At 51.7% G+C, this 17,452-nt stretch overlaps 1 protein-coding gene across 2 annotated transcripts; it reads right to left on the reverse strand.

Moving 5' to 3' along the window:
• Positions 1–2,054: 2,054 nt before the first annotated feature.
• On the reverse strand, positions 2,055–17,002 carry LOC142898072 (uncharacterized). 2 transcript variants are annotated; one of them, XM_076040835.1, is made up of 10 exons: positions 16,069–17,002; positions 15,136–15,890; positions 10,705–10,911; positions 10,391–10,604; positions 9,865–10,026; positions 8,733–8,951; positions 7,867–8,013; positions 7,514–7,754; positions 6,781–6,945; positions 2,055–6,234 (listed from the first exon to the last, which is right to left on the reverse strand). In XM_076040835.1, exons 2-10 carry the CDS (start codon positions 15,828–15,830, stop codon positions 3,950–3,952), a joined length of 4,335 nt encoding a protein of 1,444 aa, XP_075896950.1. In that variant the 5' UTR covers positions 15,831–15,890; positions 16,069–17,002; the 3' UTR covers positions 2,055–3,949. The 2 variants fall into 2 exon arrangements, with proteins under 2 accessions (XP_075896950.1, XP_075896949.1); XM_076040834.1 differs by having other exon boundaries at positions 15,136–17,002.
• Between the last annotated feature and the right edge of the window lie 450 nt (positions 17,003–17,452).

Consider the following 17,452-nt stretch of genomic DNA (forward strand, 5'->3'; position numbering starts at 1 on the left):
AGTCTATATATAATTTTGCGGTGTGTCTGTGTGTATGTGTGCCGCCAGCCCACCCTCCTAAATCTCAAATCTGTGCTTTTTTTCTGCGGTTGCGACACTCGTCGAGGGGGGGGGGGGGGGGGGGGGGGGCGAAAGAAGCGCCACGCGCGCCACATGATATGTTCCATGGAGGAACGCGCTGCTGGCTGGTCCCCTGCGAGCACGTGGCGGTGGAGCTGGAGACGGACGCCCCCTCGGGGTCGCAGCGTGGATCCAGGACGACAGAGGATAAGAAGGTCTGCGGGAACAAAATGTACCGCTGTATGACGACGAGCAGACCTCGAGAATGCTCCGCTCCCCCGCCCCCACCGCAACCAGCCACCCTCTCACCTGGTGGGAACAGTAGATGGTACATAAAGACAATGGAGCATGTGACCAGGAATGGATTCTGTCTTTGCAACTCTTCTGTCTATTTAGTTCTGTAGAATTTTCTATGAATTCAAAGCGTTTCGTTCTTGATTTTTGAGGCACACTTCCACTGACTTTACACCTACAATCGCATAATTTATTAATCTGAAGGTCTTGCTTGAACGAAAGCCAGTTTGCCAGTCATGTACAGCGCTACGCCCGTGGCCGTGTCACATGAGCTTCGGCTGTTGGAAAGAAAAAAAAAGAAGCACATTTCAGTCGGACTGGAAATCTGAACTTGGTAACCAAGCGGAAAACACATTGACATTAGCAACACCCACGCTGCACATTTCCGTCTGGAAAGGGCCGATCTGATGTTCCTTTTGGTTTTCTCATGCCCACCCCCCCATGATGCCAAATCTTCGCCCTGTACCAGCTATGATGTCAAGGGTCAAGTCGGGGGGAAAAAAAAAAACCCAAGCAGGTCCATTTTCTATTGCAGCTCATCCTCCAACAGTGCTAACCACAGTGGCCCTGTGCCGCCCCCCCCGGGGCACCAGAGGCACATCGTGGAAATACTGTGGCACCAGTTCAACCAGCTCCAAAGGCAAATATGCTTAATATTATGAAATACGGACGGCTTTATTATATTCGTTACATTCAGATGGAAGTTCCATTCCACTTCAAACCAACAGATCAGAGTAGACAGTTGGTCGCTATATGTTGTGCAAAACACATTATATACATAAACAGTCCGAGCCTCTCCAACTAAAGGCCCGCACTCTCAGCTTCATGCACTCACCCATGGTTTTTTTCTGCTTTTGGGCCAACGGTTTTAGAAACCGGCGAGCTCCCTAATGTGTGTTTACCTTTGTAATGAGGGGTTATTGGGCACCAACCTTTTCTATAATACCTCTCTTTATGTGACTGTTGCCCTGCTGGAGCTGGAGCTGCGCACGATTGTGTTTTGCAGCGAAATTCTGAGTGGCCAACAGGGAGAAGCGGCGCTCTGAAGGATTGGAATCTCCACCACTCCATGCTGAAATCAATCAAATGCAGAGACAGGTGAACACATTCTTTAGCAAGTGGGCCGCAATATTGGCTCAAGTTAGTTTTCTTTTGTCAGTGTGTTAGAATGTTGGAACAGGACCTTCCCGGCTGTTTTGCTCGCACCTTTTACCACAGGATTCCCATTCAATTGTTTTATTCTGCTCAGCATTTTGTAGCACAGCATTTGTTAGTGTCATATAGTTGATGTTTTAACTCTTTAATGTCGCTCGCTAATTTAAGCCCATCCGTTGTCAGAGTTTCTTGTCTTAATGGCTCTTGATTGCACTGAAACAGCTGACAGACAGACCCAGCAAATGATTTCCCCATCCCTCCTTTTCAGTAAAGCTATAAACTAATCATTTAAAAACGTTGTTGAATGACGTCCCGCAGGTACAACGACTGAGTGAAGAAAACCCATTTTTCCTGCAGCGTTGATCTGATTATAAGGTGTCGCTGCCACCTAGTGGCCAACGTGCAGTACTACTACATGACCTGCATCCCATGTAATACTGATGAGTGTGTGACGCTTGTCAAGCACAGTGCCGTTATTCATTCAACTGAATTGATTTGACTCGGCATGAAACTGTAGGTGCAAATGAAGTCAAGCCTCAATTGGCCAAGATGTAAATCCTCTTTATTCTCCAAATATACACCATCATCACCATCACCGTTACTGTCCTTAGTTGAGATTGTTATCAGCCAAATCAACACCTTTAGTATTGCACTCTTATCATCATTGTGTTGGTATTATCATTGTCTGTTTATTTTTCAGTTCAAAAGCTAAAGCTGTGATCTATAAATAAATAAATAAATAAATTAAAAAAAAAACATTTGGTCCGTTAATATATAGTCTAGGCAACATGGTATCAAGGGTTAAGACAGATATGCCTTGTTGCTACCAACACAAAACATTAAACATCACAGGAAATGGCACCAAAACCGTATTGAAGTATGGAGAAGTAGGAGCAGAACTGAACGTGAGGCTATCGGCAGCAAGTGGCAGAGCGTCGGGGAGAGTCTGCGAGTGTCAAAGAAACTGTAGGTGGCCAAAGCACCAAAGCCCACCGAAATCAGATGAAAGGCAGTGATATGGATGAGATGAAAGACCGAGAGACGGGAGTAGCGGAAAAAGCACACAACAGACAGGCACATATTTACAGTTTAGGAGGCCAGGTGGAACGAAATCAAGGGAGTCACAGAGCACAGTGGAGGAGTATTGTGCGTCACACGAGAAACACAATCTATAGAAGTAAGTCATCAGACTGAACGTGAAGGTTCATAAAGTGTCGACTTAGTTCCGAAACTAAACACCACACACCAGGGACAACAAAATTACCAGTGGACTGCTCCTAGTTATTCAAATTTATATGAGTACTGTCTCTACAGTGATTTTCTTTAAAAAAAAAAAACAAAAAAAAAACCTATATGGTCATAATTGTCGTTCTTCTGATGAGGAAAATATTACACTTTGGTGAAAAATGGGAGGCAAGAGGGAGTTGGAGCTGGAAACCAAGAAGTGTCAGTTCTGCAGCCTGCATGTAAATCCAGTGCAAAAGATTTCCTCTGCAACTTCAGTGACTTTATTTTTGTTTTTTAAATATTTTTTCTCCGTCATGTATTATTATGGTCACCACTGCCATTAAAGGAGCTATATAGAAAATCATTTCACCACTAGATGCTGCAGTCATTCAAACAGTGGACAACATGGACAATGTCAGTTCATAACACTGCACACGTTCACGTGCCCCTCAGCGTTTCTCCTGTACCGTTGTCATTTCATGTGCATTACAATTTAAGCTACCGTTACAAGGCAGGAAGGAGGAGGTGACTGACACGCAGTGACGCAATCATACAGCCGGCTAGCAAACAAGCAACTGGGGAACGACACGCACGCACGCACATACCCACACACACGCGCACACCACTTCCTGCTCTGGTGTGACGTCACCACTTCTGTACATGGAAAGGTGTTTTTTTTTTTTGTCCATGTCTGTGAAGTTGAATTTTCTATACAGCTTCTTTAAGGCCTTTAGTTACACCATTATGAGAGCATCACTGTTTCACATATATTGCTGTTTTTACTGAAATAAAATGCAAAGATTTCACACATATACTGCTTTCATTTCTTCAGCTCTCGTCTATTGCTTTCACCCAGTTTTTTTTTTTTTTTTTTTTTACAGACTCCACTTCAGCTCCCGTGCTTGCTCCAACAATCACTAACACAGATATGTATGTATACATTTTGATTTGATTTTTTTTTATTCTACCGTCGCCTGCACTAATTACTCAGCAGACCCACAAATCTCTTTGATCAGTGACTTGGCTGAGAGTCACACGAAAAACACCTGATGTTCTACGACAATCACATCCTAGAGCAATTGGAAAACTAGATGTGCATGTCCGCAGCGGGTCATGGCGCCAACTCACGCACGGTAAGAATGGCTCTGCTTCTCAGCAACGGCCAGCACGCGCCTCAAACATCCAGCGAGAGTTTCTTCCAGACTTCCACATCTCACATGTTGGCAGGCAGTTTGTGTCTGAGTCCCTCTGAGTCTTTCCTTGTTAAGGGCAGCTGAGGGTCCTTTTTCCCGCCCTTGGGCGAGGTGCTGTTGCCAGGGGTGGCTTCGTGTGTGGGTGCGGTGGTGGACGCCTGAGAGGTCTGGCCAGGAGAGGAGGGCGCGTTCAGTTTCGAGGGATGGGTCGGAGCCGTTGTGCTGCTTGTCGTTTGTTTGGGGGAAGGACTCGGAGACGAGCGGTTCCCAGCGGGCGGGGCGGTCAGAGAGGACGGGCTCGCAGAAAGTGACTTTGTGCAAGTAGTCGAGGACGTGGCTGCCGCTGGGACCGACTTGCTTGGGTGAGCGGTGGGGCTGGCCGTGGCGACCGGCGGCGTCTGCTTCACAGGATGAACTGAGAAGGTGACTTTAGTAGGAGGGCTGCTGCTCGCAGGCATCGGTGAAGAAGAAGAAGTAGTCGTAGAAGAAGAAGAAGGAAAAGAAGCAGCAGCAGCTGGACTCAGAGTCTGTGACGAGGCCTGTTTAGGGGTGTGGCTGGGGGAGGGGCCACGGCCTGAGCCAGGGCCGGCTGGCTGGAAACAAGGGGCGGGGCTTTGGGGTTTACTCTGAGAAGGGAGGGGGGTGATGGGGGTGGGGCAGGAGGCAGGTGGAGGAGTGGGGGTGAGGGACGTGGGCGTGGGTGTCTGGGACGAGGGCGTGGAGGGGCAGGCGCGGGCACCCTGGGCGGGGGGAGGGATCGGGGAGGGGTGCACGGCGGTCGGAGCAGGAGGGGGGCCGGACAGCGAGGAAGCAGGGGGGTGGGTGTAGGTGGAGGAGGAGGAGGAGGGCAGGGACGTCTTGGGACCAAAGGTTTGAGGAGGCGGCAGCACCGGGGTGGAGACGGACGAAGGCGGCGGCGTGGGGGAGGGGGAGGGCGATGGGGAGGAGGAGCGGGGGGAGGGCGTGGGGGCGGGCTTGGGCCGGGGGATGGAGGGGAGGGACGGGGCGGCGGAGGATGAGGAGGGTGGAGGAGGGGAGGGGGTCATGGGGACAGGTTTGGGGCGAGGCGGCAGCGGCGCGGGGAAGGGGCGGGTGGGGGAGGGGCTGGCCGACGACAGTGGGGTCTGCTTGGGAGGGGGCGGGGACGGCAGAGTGGCGGCGGCCAGTGGGTTGGCGGTGGTCTGTGCTGCCACGCTGGAGAGCAGCAGGTCGGTGCTGCCCACCCGGGCCGGCTGCCCCGCCAGGAAGGGCGCCGCCAGCAGGTTCCCGCCCGACGCCTTGCGGTGGAGCGGCGGGTGGGGCTGCAGGCCTGGCCAGGAGCGGGGGGGGAGGGTGGGCTGCGAGGCCGACAGCAGCCGGGCCTCCTGGGTGAGGCGGCCCAGCGCCGCCACGCCCTGCCAGGGGGCGGCGCTGTGGCGAAGCAGGGCTTCTTTCGCCCCCTGCTGGCCATCCATAGGCAGGACGGCGCCGGCGGGCAGTACTTTATGGAGGGGCGGAGTCGACGGGCCGCCGCCCCCAGTCGGGATCCCTGCGATCCCCGGGTCCGCCTGCAGGCGGAGGCCGTGCTGCAGGGTCCTGCCCTGCTGCGCCGCCGACGTGGGCACGGAAGAGGCTTGCGTGGGCGGAGTCTTGGCCACCGGTGGTGATGTCAGCCCGCTGGGGGGGCCCATGGCGGAGGGCGATGCTGGGAACCCCCTGGGCGGGAGCCCCCCGAGCCCCCCAAGACCCCCCAGGCCCCCCATCGTCATCATCCCGATGAGGGAGCTGACAGAGGGGCGGAGCGGCTGCAAGACGGGGGGGCGGGGGGGAGACAGAGGGAAGGAGGAGGAGGGGGAGGGGGAGATGAGAGGGGAGGGCAGGAAGAAGGCGCCCCCTAGTGCGTGCTGCTGTTGTTGCAGCTGCTGCAGCTGCTGCTGCTGCTGCTGCTGCTGCTGTTGCTGCTGCTGCTGCTGGTGCATCAGGGCGATGGCCACGTTGCTGGTGGCCGCCGCCGCCTGCAGGGGGGCGTGAACCAGCGGCGCCCAGATCAGCGGGCGGGGCCGGGGGGACACCGTGCCGCTTCCTCCCCCCATGACTCCGCCCCTGCCAGCGGCGGCTGCTGCGATGGCGTCCTGCATGGCCGGCATGCTGTCGTGCTTGACAATCTGCTGCACCAGCATGCTGTCACATGACCCCAGGCTGCCCGCTGCCAGGCCGCCTCCGCCTCCCGGGCCGCCTCCTCCGCCCCGGCCTCCGCCGCGACCCATACTGCCCCCTAGAGAGCCTCCCTGTGATGACTTCCGCAGGAGCACTGAGTTCTTCCGACCTGCAGAAGTGCAGCAGAGAATAACTGGTTTCAAGCTTCAAGTTTTTTTCACATTGCTTTATTTTTCAAAAATGCAGTTCAGCATTCATAATTTCAGCTTTTACTCCTTTAACTTTTCTTTTAAATAACCATTTATACTTTTTAGCTTTGGACAAAATTGCTGAAAAAAAGAAGAAGAATTTTGAAGAATAGTTATAAAACTCTGAGTGCAACTATCAAGTGGCCAGATTAATGAAATAGATAGATAGACAGATAGATAGATAGATAGATAGATAGATAGATAGATAGATAGATAGATAGATAGATAGACAGATAGATAGATAGATAGATAGATAGATAGATATTTTATTGCCATTTGTACACGTTAAAAACTGGGATTCTTTGTGCGTTTCCCTGAGTCAGTTTGAGATTGCAGTTAGTCTGATAAAAAACAAAAGACGGACAAATACTGCATAAAAACTGACTCTGGGAGGTACGCTGCCATCGGGAAAATCCATATCTATCAAATGTACAGAGAAATGAGAGCGAGTCACTCAGAGATCTTACCGATCCGGTCCAACCGGTCGACGGCGACGGTTTCAAAGGCACGGCGCATCATGGGATGTTCCTCCAGCACCTCGTTGAAGCTGTCCACGCTCAGAGAGTACAAGCGACAGTACGTGTCCGCACGCACGCTGGCTGTCCTCCGCCCGCGAGTCAGCAGACAGATCTCTGCACGTGGCAATGGAGGAAAAAAAAAAAGGAGAAGTGAGCGTGAACCATCGGCGATGGAAAAAATGGACGCGCCGCCATATTGCCAGTTCTATAATACGTCCATGCATAGAGCACGTAGCTGTAGTGTCACTTCCCACCATGCCTCTGTTACTGCCATGACGCACCAGGAGACATCGGCCAACCAGAGGGAGCCGAGCGGAGGCAGCAAATACGACGCCGTGACGTCACGCTGGGAATATAAAACTCGATTTTCTGCTTTTATAATTTCTTTTGGAAGACTAAAAGACCATGACTGAAAAATCTGCAATAAAAATGTTTTTTGTGAACCGCATTTGGGTCAAAGGTCGTCCTGTCAGCGGTTGTAGAGGTTTTTATTTTCGTATTGCGGTCTATGGTTAAAATGCTCTTTTGGACTGGTCGAGGTTTTGGCTGCAGTACTTCAAGAGGCCACTGGGATAGAATTGCCGCGCTGCCATATTGCCGGTCCGGTATCCAGTTCTTATGATACCTCCGTGTATTTATCCTCCTTCGCTTAACTCAGACGAGAGGCGGTGTAACTCCTCACCTCCAAAGTAGGAGCCGTCGCTCAGCTTGGTCTCTCGGTTCCCCCGGGTCAGCACACTGACTCGGCCGTGCTGGATGAAGTACATCTTGCGTCCCACCGTGCCCTCGCGGATGATGAAATCGGAGGGCTGGAAGACCTCGAAGCGGAGCTTGGTCAGCACGGCGGTCACAAAGTTGGGGTCGGCGTTGGCGAAGAGGGGCATGTTGGCCACCAGGCTGCGGCAGTTGAAGCTGACGATCTCCTAGACGGGCGACAAGACACAGAGGGACGGAGGGATGCAGTTGACGGGTTCACCGGCCGACAGAGCGTTTGTACTTTGTCGGGCCAGGCGTGGGCATCTGTGACTTTATTACCTCTTTAAGCGGCTCGCTGAGCTCTCCCAGGATGTTCTCCTCGTCAAACATCTTCCCCTGGAAGCGGTGCTCGTAATACTCGTGGATCTTCTGCCGAACATCTGCAGGGAGCTTGTGGAAGGACATGTACTGCTCCACCTGCTTGTACTGCAAACACGAAAAAGGATATGATGGGTCAGAGATCCGCTAGCAAAAAACAAACAACTATTTGCCATCTGTTGACTCGAAATGAAAGGATTTGTTTTTGTTCACCCATTTGCTTAAATTGTCGATTGAGAAATACTTTTAAACAGCATTATTGACTCAATTCAATTACAGCTTAAGCTTCAGTTACAATTACACTCATTATCAGTCATAAGAATGCAAAAGAGCATTAGGAGCAAATTGGATTTTGCAGGTACGAATGTCTTCCGTGCGTTTGGTTAGACTGCAGCTGATTTTTTTTTTATGTGCAGTGAAGCAAGAAAAAAAACCCAGCTGCGCGACACTGATGGCTCTGGGCCTTCATTAGCACAGGACATTTTTTTATTAGCGCGAGACTCTTTATATCATCGCTGGTTCCTAGCATTACACTCAGGCGGGTGTTTTGCAACTCTGAACTCAGATTGAGTGAGGAGGAAATAGAAATGACTTGGACAAATTGGACAAAAAAAAAAATAGTTTACAGCTGATTTAAAACAGTTGCTACACATTACATGGACCAACAGACACACGGGGGGATTTATGAATAGCAAAACCAACTCATGGCGGCTCATCAGCTGAAGCCTTGTCGTCTGAGTGACATTTAATATCGAAAACACCATCTGTTACGGGGAGGAGACGGACGTGGCAGCAGCAGACGGACGGAGTGAGTGTGGCGCCCTCACCTTCTCCTGGTACTGCCGGCGCGACGAGTCCAGCGACTGGATGAGAGCGGTGGCGTGGCCGATGAACATGGCGTAGCAGGTGGCGCCCACGATCATGCTGAGCATGGTGAGCCACACGTCGGTCATCCCCTCCGGAGCCTGGGCGCCGTAGCCGATGCACAGCATGTGGCTCATGGCTTTGAAAAGGGCGTAGGAGTACTGCACGCCCCACGTGTCATTCTGCGAGCGGGAGGAATTAAAAAAACAAACAAACAACAAGCCTTGATTAAAAAAAAATGGCGCGGCAACGTTGCTGCCACACGCCACTTCAAACGGCCGTCATACGTCGCGGCGGCTGCAATTTAGCTGTCACAGCCCTCCTCTGTTTGAAACCACACGGACAATAAAACTGAGGTTCTCATGAATTATTAAATAAATGTTCTAAAGACCAGCAAATAAAAGAGTCTGTGTGTGTGTGTGTGTGTGTGTTTTAGGTGATGTGCAAGTCCAATTATACCAAGATACTAATGGTCCGGCAGATGAGGGGCCTTTCTCTGGGGAAAATCCCAGCATCAGTCTGCTAAGCAGCAGTCACCCAGGCAACAGCCGAGGCATGACTCAGCTCTTCACACCGCTGCGTGCGAGCCGTGCGCTTCCGTCTGCCTCCCTGTCCATGTGCCTGCGTGCACGTGACAGCGGTCCCAAGGCCCTTCACGCCTTCACCTGATCTCCCCTCGGGGTTTTAATTGGAATATTTTTGGTCTTCTTTCCATAATCGTGATTATGATGATGATGATGATGATGATGATGATGATGACAGTCATTTTGTTTTTCCGACAAAATGCGTCCGCACGTGAGCCAATCAAAGGCTGATAAGGTGCAAACGGTGACAAATCTGATAAACACCGACAGTCTGCTCGCATACAGATAACAAAGACCAAACTTGAATATCTGGTTTGCATTCAGTGGATATAAATACCGTGCAGACTGCGCAAACAAGCCCAGATAGCGCTTTTGTGTGTCTACGTATCTGGACTCAAAGTGAAAGCCATGTCCGTTTATTTTTTTCTTTCCATCCGTGCACGATTAAACCATCCACTGAGACATATTTGAAAAACAGCGTTCACTGTAGGGCAGCTAATGGGAGCCTCACCACCATCAGGTTCTTGGAAACCCAGCAGTCAGGCGGGAAGTCCTGCAGCATTGGGACCAGGAACTGGAGGCAACCGTCCCAGTGGCACAGCAGCAGCATCATGCCAATCAGGTTAACTATCCTCACCATGGCGCTGGCAAGGTCGTAGGTCATATGGAAGATCTGAGGAAGGCAAAGGCAGCAGTGGTTAACTTTCAAAGAAATTTAAAAACTAGCGTGAAATGAAAAATAAAAAATATGCATGTTTTACTCAGATAAGATCATTACGCAGGATTAAATTCTGCATTTTAATTTGCGAACAAATGATCTGTTTGAGGTTCTGTGACTTTACAGTGACATCAGTGCTGGCATAATAAATACATGTTTGCAATATGCTTTCTCACCACTAGATGCCACTAAATATTAAAGACTGGGCCTTTAAGCTGCAAAGTACCATTTATATTGCGTCTTTCACGTTGAGAAATGACTGCTTAAAGTCACACCTTCAACAAAAACTGTGTTCTTAAAAATATACTTTCCAACGGACCTCCTCCCACTGGTGAATGTAGCGGATGAGTCTGGACAGGCGAAGCAGTCGCAGCAAGCTCAGGATTTTGGTGAAGCGGACGATCCGCAGCGCCCTGGCTGTCCTGTAGACCTCCGAGTCCAGACTGTCCACCATCAGGAAGATGTAGTCGACCGGGATGGACGACACAAAGTCCACGAGGAACCAGCTCTTCAGGTAGTTCTGACGGATCGACCTGCGTCGGAGAGGGAGAGCAGCGACATCTGGTATGAGGCAAACAGGCTTCGAGGAGGAGGAGGAGGGACGGAGTTGAACGTACGGCTGGTTTCTCAGACCTGGGTTCCAGTATTATTTCAGTGTTGTCTTCCTTGATGATGCCCGTCCTGAAGTTGAGAACCAAGTCGACCATGAAAAGTGTGTCCGAGACCACGTTGAAGATGATCCACGAGGGAGTGTTCTCGTCTCTGAAGAAGGTGATTCCCACTGGGAGGACGATCAGGTTCCCCATCATCAGCATCAGCATCAACAGGTCCCAGTAGAATCTGCACCGAAACAATATTAAGAAACAAAAACAATAACAATGACTCAACTGTTTTTTTTTTCACTACTTTGGCCTATTTAAAATGTTTGAACAGTAATGAGTAGTTGCCAATTACAAATTAATGGTGGCTGAAATTTCCATTGGAATTTTTAAATCAATCACAAAATCAGAAAAAGATACAAATTGGCATATATTATTTAACATTATGTGATATGTTATGTGGCCCTGCGATGAACTGGCGACTTGTCCAGGGTGTCACCCTGCCTTCGCCCTCAGACAGCTGGGATAGGCTCCAGCAGACCCCCGTGACCCTGAATTCGAATAAGCGGGTATAGAAGATGGATGGATGGATGATATGTTATGATATGATCAATAAATGCAACCAAATAAAACAACATAATATAACTGCTGTCACAAGTTCTACCCTTGTACAACCTGCACAACCAATAATCTCTATTGAAGCCAATCTCCTGCAATCATGATCCACCTGCATTTTACCATCAGTCAAGTTCTTGTTGTTGATTCCCCTCCGTGATGTATAAATTGCTCGTCTCCGTCCGACAGTAAAAAAAACAAAACCTTTTAAACCGTTCCCTTAAGTACAGCAATGTGGAATGATTGATGCGTCGCCTTTTGTTACATCCCTCCGGGCCAGTAGGAATAATACCGCCAGGATGATTCAGGACGTACAGAAGAGCCTTTTACAAGGTTATGAGTGGTCCAGATAAATGTTTCCCTCGAGGCAATTTCATCCCTGGCAAAATGCCTCGGCGACATAAAGTATATGCTTTATTTCAGGATCGAATTAAGAGACGGGGTGAGAGACAGGTGACGGGGTGAGGGTGCGGGGCTGTTCGGGGTTCAGCGATGGATAACCTTGGGAAGATCTCATCATTCTGTATTCCAGGGCCGGAGGTTCGTGACGCGGCTCTCAGCCGCCGAAGAGTCAGCTGGATCACCGGGACGCCGCCGCCGCCGGTGATTAAAGTGCAACACGAGAGGCGACGCAATCATGTGAAGATGATTCCGCCCGTCATCTCCCTCTCCTCTTCCCTCCTAATCCCTTTATTCATCACCTCGGCCTGTATCATTCACTCCCCTCTTCTCTCCCGCTCCTCCTCTTCACACACACCCTCGCCCGTCGTCGTGTGAGGAAAGAACAATCACGGCTCGGCGGTCGATCTCTATTGAGCGCTAATTTAGTAGCACAACCTCATGGTGTGACGCTCACTGCTAGAGCGATGAAGATTAAATATGACTCATCAGGCCGCTCTGTGTGTGTGTGTGTGTGTGTGTGTGTGTGTGTGTGCTTGCTACCCCTGACTTTGCCACTCACGCCGACAGATGCATCACTTGGTAATCACTGACGTTAAATGCCGGGATAATTCACAGCAACACGGACGGGGCGGCGCCGCAGCTGAGGTCGGATGCCGACCTTGAGGGGAGGCTTTGTCAACTGTCGTCCCTGAAAAGTAAAAACTAGTTCTCGACCTCTGCTATTGTGAAAGGGAATAATCTTCTTTCCAGACCATTCCAAGCTCTGGTCACGATACAAGGAGTGAGACAGCACCACCGCTACGATCGGACAAACGAGAAGCGGCCGAAGACAAAAGAGACCAGGCTCAATAAAAGAGTGTGAAAGAGTCGCGACTCCTGATCTCCACAGATGCAGCACGATGCAGCATGAGGTCTAGTTTTTGAGTGTGACTCACGCAGGTGTTTGTGCGCGCACACACACAAACAAACACGCAGGAATGGCTAATGCAATCAAAGCGCCACACGGCGCACTCATCAGGATGCACTATTCAACATGAACAGGTGCTGAAGGAGAAGTGACCCGCGTCTCTACCTGCTCAGCTGCTCTCACACCAAAACACCCGCCGTAATTGAGGTCAAGTGTCTCCTGGGGGTGGCCTCCTATTGGTCCCCAGCTCACGTCGGGCCAGATGTCGGTTTTCTGAGGTAGCTGCCGCCCATCAGACAGTCTACAATCACGACGGCAACCTGCTAAAGATCACTGTGTTCTCATCGCCATCGACAACGTTTCCACCAACCACTCGTCTGTTTTCCCTCCTGCAGAGTCGGACCCAACCTCACAAGCTCTGCCAGCCACCCCTCATTATGTCTCCCTCTCCGTTTGTGTCTCCTATGGCTGGGACAGCGACAGCACATCTTTAAGTAATGGGGTAAAAGGGCTCAGGAAGCAAGGGCCGTTTTTCTCAAAGTTCCTCCTTCAAGTGTTTGACTGAAAGTTTTAACAGGGGAATTAGAACATGGCACTCACTAGACACGCTCGATTTGGGGGATGGTATACATAATTAATCGAGATTAAACTGCCATTTGTTAACACGATAACGAGGAGTGCGATCGTTGCCCAGCGTCTTGGCGGAGGACGAGTGAGGTAGCGGTGTAGCTGAAGACCATCACCAGGCGGCCACGCCCCTTCAACCATCTCACCCCCCCCCCCACACTCCAGGATCGCCTGCAGGGAGATGACTGAGCAGCACTTACTTGCGAGCGATTGTCAGTTTTGCAGACCACACAAAACTTGTGTGACCGTGTGTCTGTGTGTGTGTGTATCTGTGTGTGTATGGGTGTGACACAGGCACACACAGCGAGTAGCTGCCGAGACAAAAGTGGGCCAGGAGCCTTTGGAGACTAATGTCGTCTATTGTTGCTCCACTCTGTCTGGAGATTATGGATGCTCACTTCTAAATGTCTGTCCGCTCGCAAGGTCCCACGCCAGCCGGAGGCCCCGGCACGTCCAAGGTTATGCGGCTGTAGGTTTGCAGATCATAAGCCAACCACAATCTACGCTTCTGTATCAGAGGGTGCAGTGAGATATTTGACCTTGTCCAGTCAACTTGGTAAAAGAGAAGAAAAAGATCTGCAAAGCATTCGGCATGAACGCCAACAGACTCAAAGTAAAGCGACGCTCCCAGATCGCGAGTGTCTAGAGGGCAGCTCCCCCCCCGAGCCACCAGTAGGGGGTGCTGTGCGGGGGTTCATTAGTGGTTCACTCAAAAGATTTGACGCTCGGGAACCTTTTTGCCTAATTGTCATGGATGGCACCTCTTCCCGCTCGCTGATCCGTCTGAGTGACTCCTGGCTAAATTTGTCCTCATTTGCATCTCCTCACCTCGGCTCCAGCTGCGGGGCTGCGTCTGACAGGCTGGGCTGAGAGGTTCCACCGCGATCTGGGATGAGCAAATTATTCTGAACCGTGATGGAAACCTGCGCTGTCCGGGATGACGTACATCTCTCCGCAAACACGTCTCCCTCAGGCCTCACTGAGCTCTCCAGGACTTTTCCGCTCTGCTCCCTCCAGCCACACCCCCGACACCTACATTTAAGTAGGAGCAATACATTTTCTCTCACCCTCACATCACTTCCTACACATACACTCTCCTTTTTTAAAGTCGTCCTCGCTCCTATTTTTCCTTCCAAAGTCAAGTGTTTCTGTTTCTCTGCTTCTTCACACTCCTCCATCGTGAAGGTTCTTCAAAGCGTTCTTGCTTAAGCAGGGGAAGCAATTCCAGTTCGCTCTGATCAGGTTTTTTTTCTCCCCTGACAAAAGAGGATTATGTATCTTTTATGTGCCACAAGTGGCACTCAGCATACAAACCAGTGTGTAAATGGATATATAGTGGGAAGCGTGCACGTACAACCACATGCACATAATCACTTTTGGTGGTGACATGAATTGTTGACCGGCTTACTGGAAGGTTGTGGTTAGGTTATATCAGATCTACAGTGTTTACCAAGAAATGGAGTCATAAAGACGTGTGTGTGTGTGTGTGTGTGTGTGTGTGTGTGTGTGTGTTTATTTTATTTTTGATATGGACGTCACAAATAGATAAACACTGTCATAGTGGACAGATCAGATGCTTTACTTTAGTGTTTTTAGCATACGTGCTAATTTTCATCACCAATCCATAGGCAGCTTTTCAAAAAAACTCAAATTAAACACAGTAATAAGAAGAAATAGATAAATGTGTGTGTGCCTGTGTGTGTGTGTGTTAATTTTATTTTTGATGTAGACATTGCAAAACATTACATTAACACTGTCGCAGTGGACAGATCAGATGCTTTGCTTTCGTGTTTTTAGCATACATGCTAGTTTTCATCACCGCTCCATAGGCGGCTTTTCTAAAAACACAAAACAATAAGAACAAATAGATAAACATGTGTGTGTGTGTGTGTGTGTGTGTGTGCCGACTGTCACCTGAAGTCACTGTAGGGGTGAATGATCCACGAGCCGGCTGACTTCAGCCTCGCCTGCTCCAGGGCCACGGCCTTGTGGGAGCCAAACATGCGCAGGCTGAACTTGTTGACCCCCGGCTGCAGCATGGCCCCGAACTGCCTCTGGATGAAGGTGCTCTGGTTGGAGGCGCTGTAGTCCTCCCCATCCAGCCCCATCCCGAAGAGCCCCAGCCCGGACTGACCCACCAGCTCGGGGGTCCCGGCAGCGGTGGTGTTGCAGGCCGTGGTGGTGGTGGTCTCCAGGCCCGTGGCCACCACCATCACCCCGGTGCCGGTGGAGGAGGTGGAGGCCAGGGCGGCGCGGGACGAGGCGAAACCCACCGAGCGGGGCGGGTGGCTCGCGGCGGCAGCAGAAGAGGGTGGAGGCGGCAGCGGCACCGGGGTGGTCGGGGTGACCGCTGTGCGGAAAGGAAGTCCGTCCCTGGTGGAGGAGCTGATGATGGAGAGGCGGCGGCCGCGTCCACTCAGGGACGAGCTGTCGGCCCCGAAAGAGCCCCGCTCGCCCTCCAGGGAGGCCTGGGACAGTCTGTAGCCCGGCGAGGGCAGGCTGCCCTTACTGCGCCTCTTGGAGTCCCCTCCATTCCGCCGGGGGAGGCTGTCTCCCCCAGACCCTCCGGAGCCCCCCGGGGTGCCAACACCTCCAGCGACCCCGTCCATCCCGGCGGGAGGAGGTCAGGGTGGGTAGAACCTGTAACCTCCGCACCCTCTGGAAAACAACTGGAGCCAAGCGCGACAGTTCCCGCTCGCTTACATAAGTGAGATTATAAACGGGCGAGAGTAGGAATTGAAGGAGCTAAAAAATGAAAAAAAAAATGAAAACATGAAGAAAGTGTGATCCAGACAGTCATTGGGCCGGAGCCGAGGGCTCGCACCTCTGCCCTCCGTCCATTCTTACCTCGGTGCCCTTGGAGGAAAGCCAGAGAGAGAGCCGCTCACTCCTGGTGTGGCGCCACCAGACTCACTTCCCCTCCTTTGAATCCACCTATGTGATCACAGAGGTTCCTGCCCGGTTCCTCCTTCCTCGTCCTTGAAACGCTGCCCCCGCCCGGAGGCCCTCCCTCCCCTGCTTGCGCTCCACATCCGCCCTCAGCGCTCCGACGCCGGTCATGCTGGCACGAGATCCTCGGTCCTCGGGAGCGACTCGCTCATTTTTTATTTTTTTATTTTTTTCCCCCTTGCCGTCTGCTCTGTGTCTACGCGTTCAGGGCTGCTCGGCCAATCCCACCTCAACCCCCCTCCTTCCCTCCTCTTCCTCCTCCTACTCCTCCTCCCGTCCTCGCGCCGCCGCCGCCGCCGCTGCCGCTATTCCCCCGCGTGTGGCATGGTGTGGCGACGCTCATCCGGGGGTGAATGACAAGGACACTGCTGGAGCGTCCGGCCGTCAGGATGGACGCACCGGTAATGGACACAGCGGACGCACACGATGGCACACGGAGGCGGTCTGGTCCATTTTGACACGCGCCACGACGCGCACGCGGTGCGGGGGGTTAAAAAAATAAAAAAATAAAAAAAATAAATGAATAGGTAACAATAAAAGACGCACGAGGAAGCAGACGCAAGAAGCCACTTTATGCCCGCCTCGATGATCTAGCCCATGTTTTCATGGAGTCGGCAGCCGCACGTTGCCACCTTTTGTGTTTTGTTTTTTTGGTAAGAATCCGAGTGGAAAAACACTCACGGCGTCAGAAGAGCGTCTCCTCGCGGTGACCAAAGCGCCCAGACACGCAGCGAGAGAGAAAGAGAGAGAGAGAGAGAGAGAGAAAAGGGCAGAAAAGCTTCTGTCTCACAGCGTGTTTAGAGGATGCCCACTGTCAATGACACGCTGTCCAGATGAAACAGCCAGGCTCCCCGTCACTGTCTCCGTCCGTCGCTGCCGCTGCCGCTGCCGCCGCTCGGTGCTCAGTGCGCTCCGCCGAATCCAGCCGCCAACAATAATCAAACAACTTGTTGAGCGTCGTCGAGGCTCCTGCTGCTCCTCCTCCTGCTGCACCTCCTCCTGCTACTTGCTCCTGCACAGCACCGCTCAAATCAGACGCAGGGACCGCTTTACTTCTCACCACGACTCAACACAGGTCGCTCTGACCGCCCGGCACGTCCACGCACACGCACACGCACGCACGCACACACCCAAAAGGCGGCGGCGGCGCCGAGGAGCGCATGCAAATGAAATATTAAATAAATAAATAGGCACACACGCACCAACAGACAGACTCAGACGCGCGGGCGCGCGCACACACACACAGGTCTGGATCTAATCGTCCTGTTGCCATGGCATCCGC

This window comes from Nelusetta ayraudi, unplaced genomic scaffold (genome assembly GCF_046127955.1).
Source record: "Nelusetta ayraudi isolate G7.1 ecotype Tasmania unplaced genomic scaffold, CSIRO-AGI_Nayr_v1 ptg000063l, whole genome shotgun sequence".
In the NCBI taxonomy this organism is placed as follows: Eukaryota; Metazoa; Chordata; class Actinopteri; order Tetraodontiformes; family Monacanthidae; genus Nelusetta; species Nelusetta ayraudi.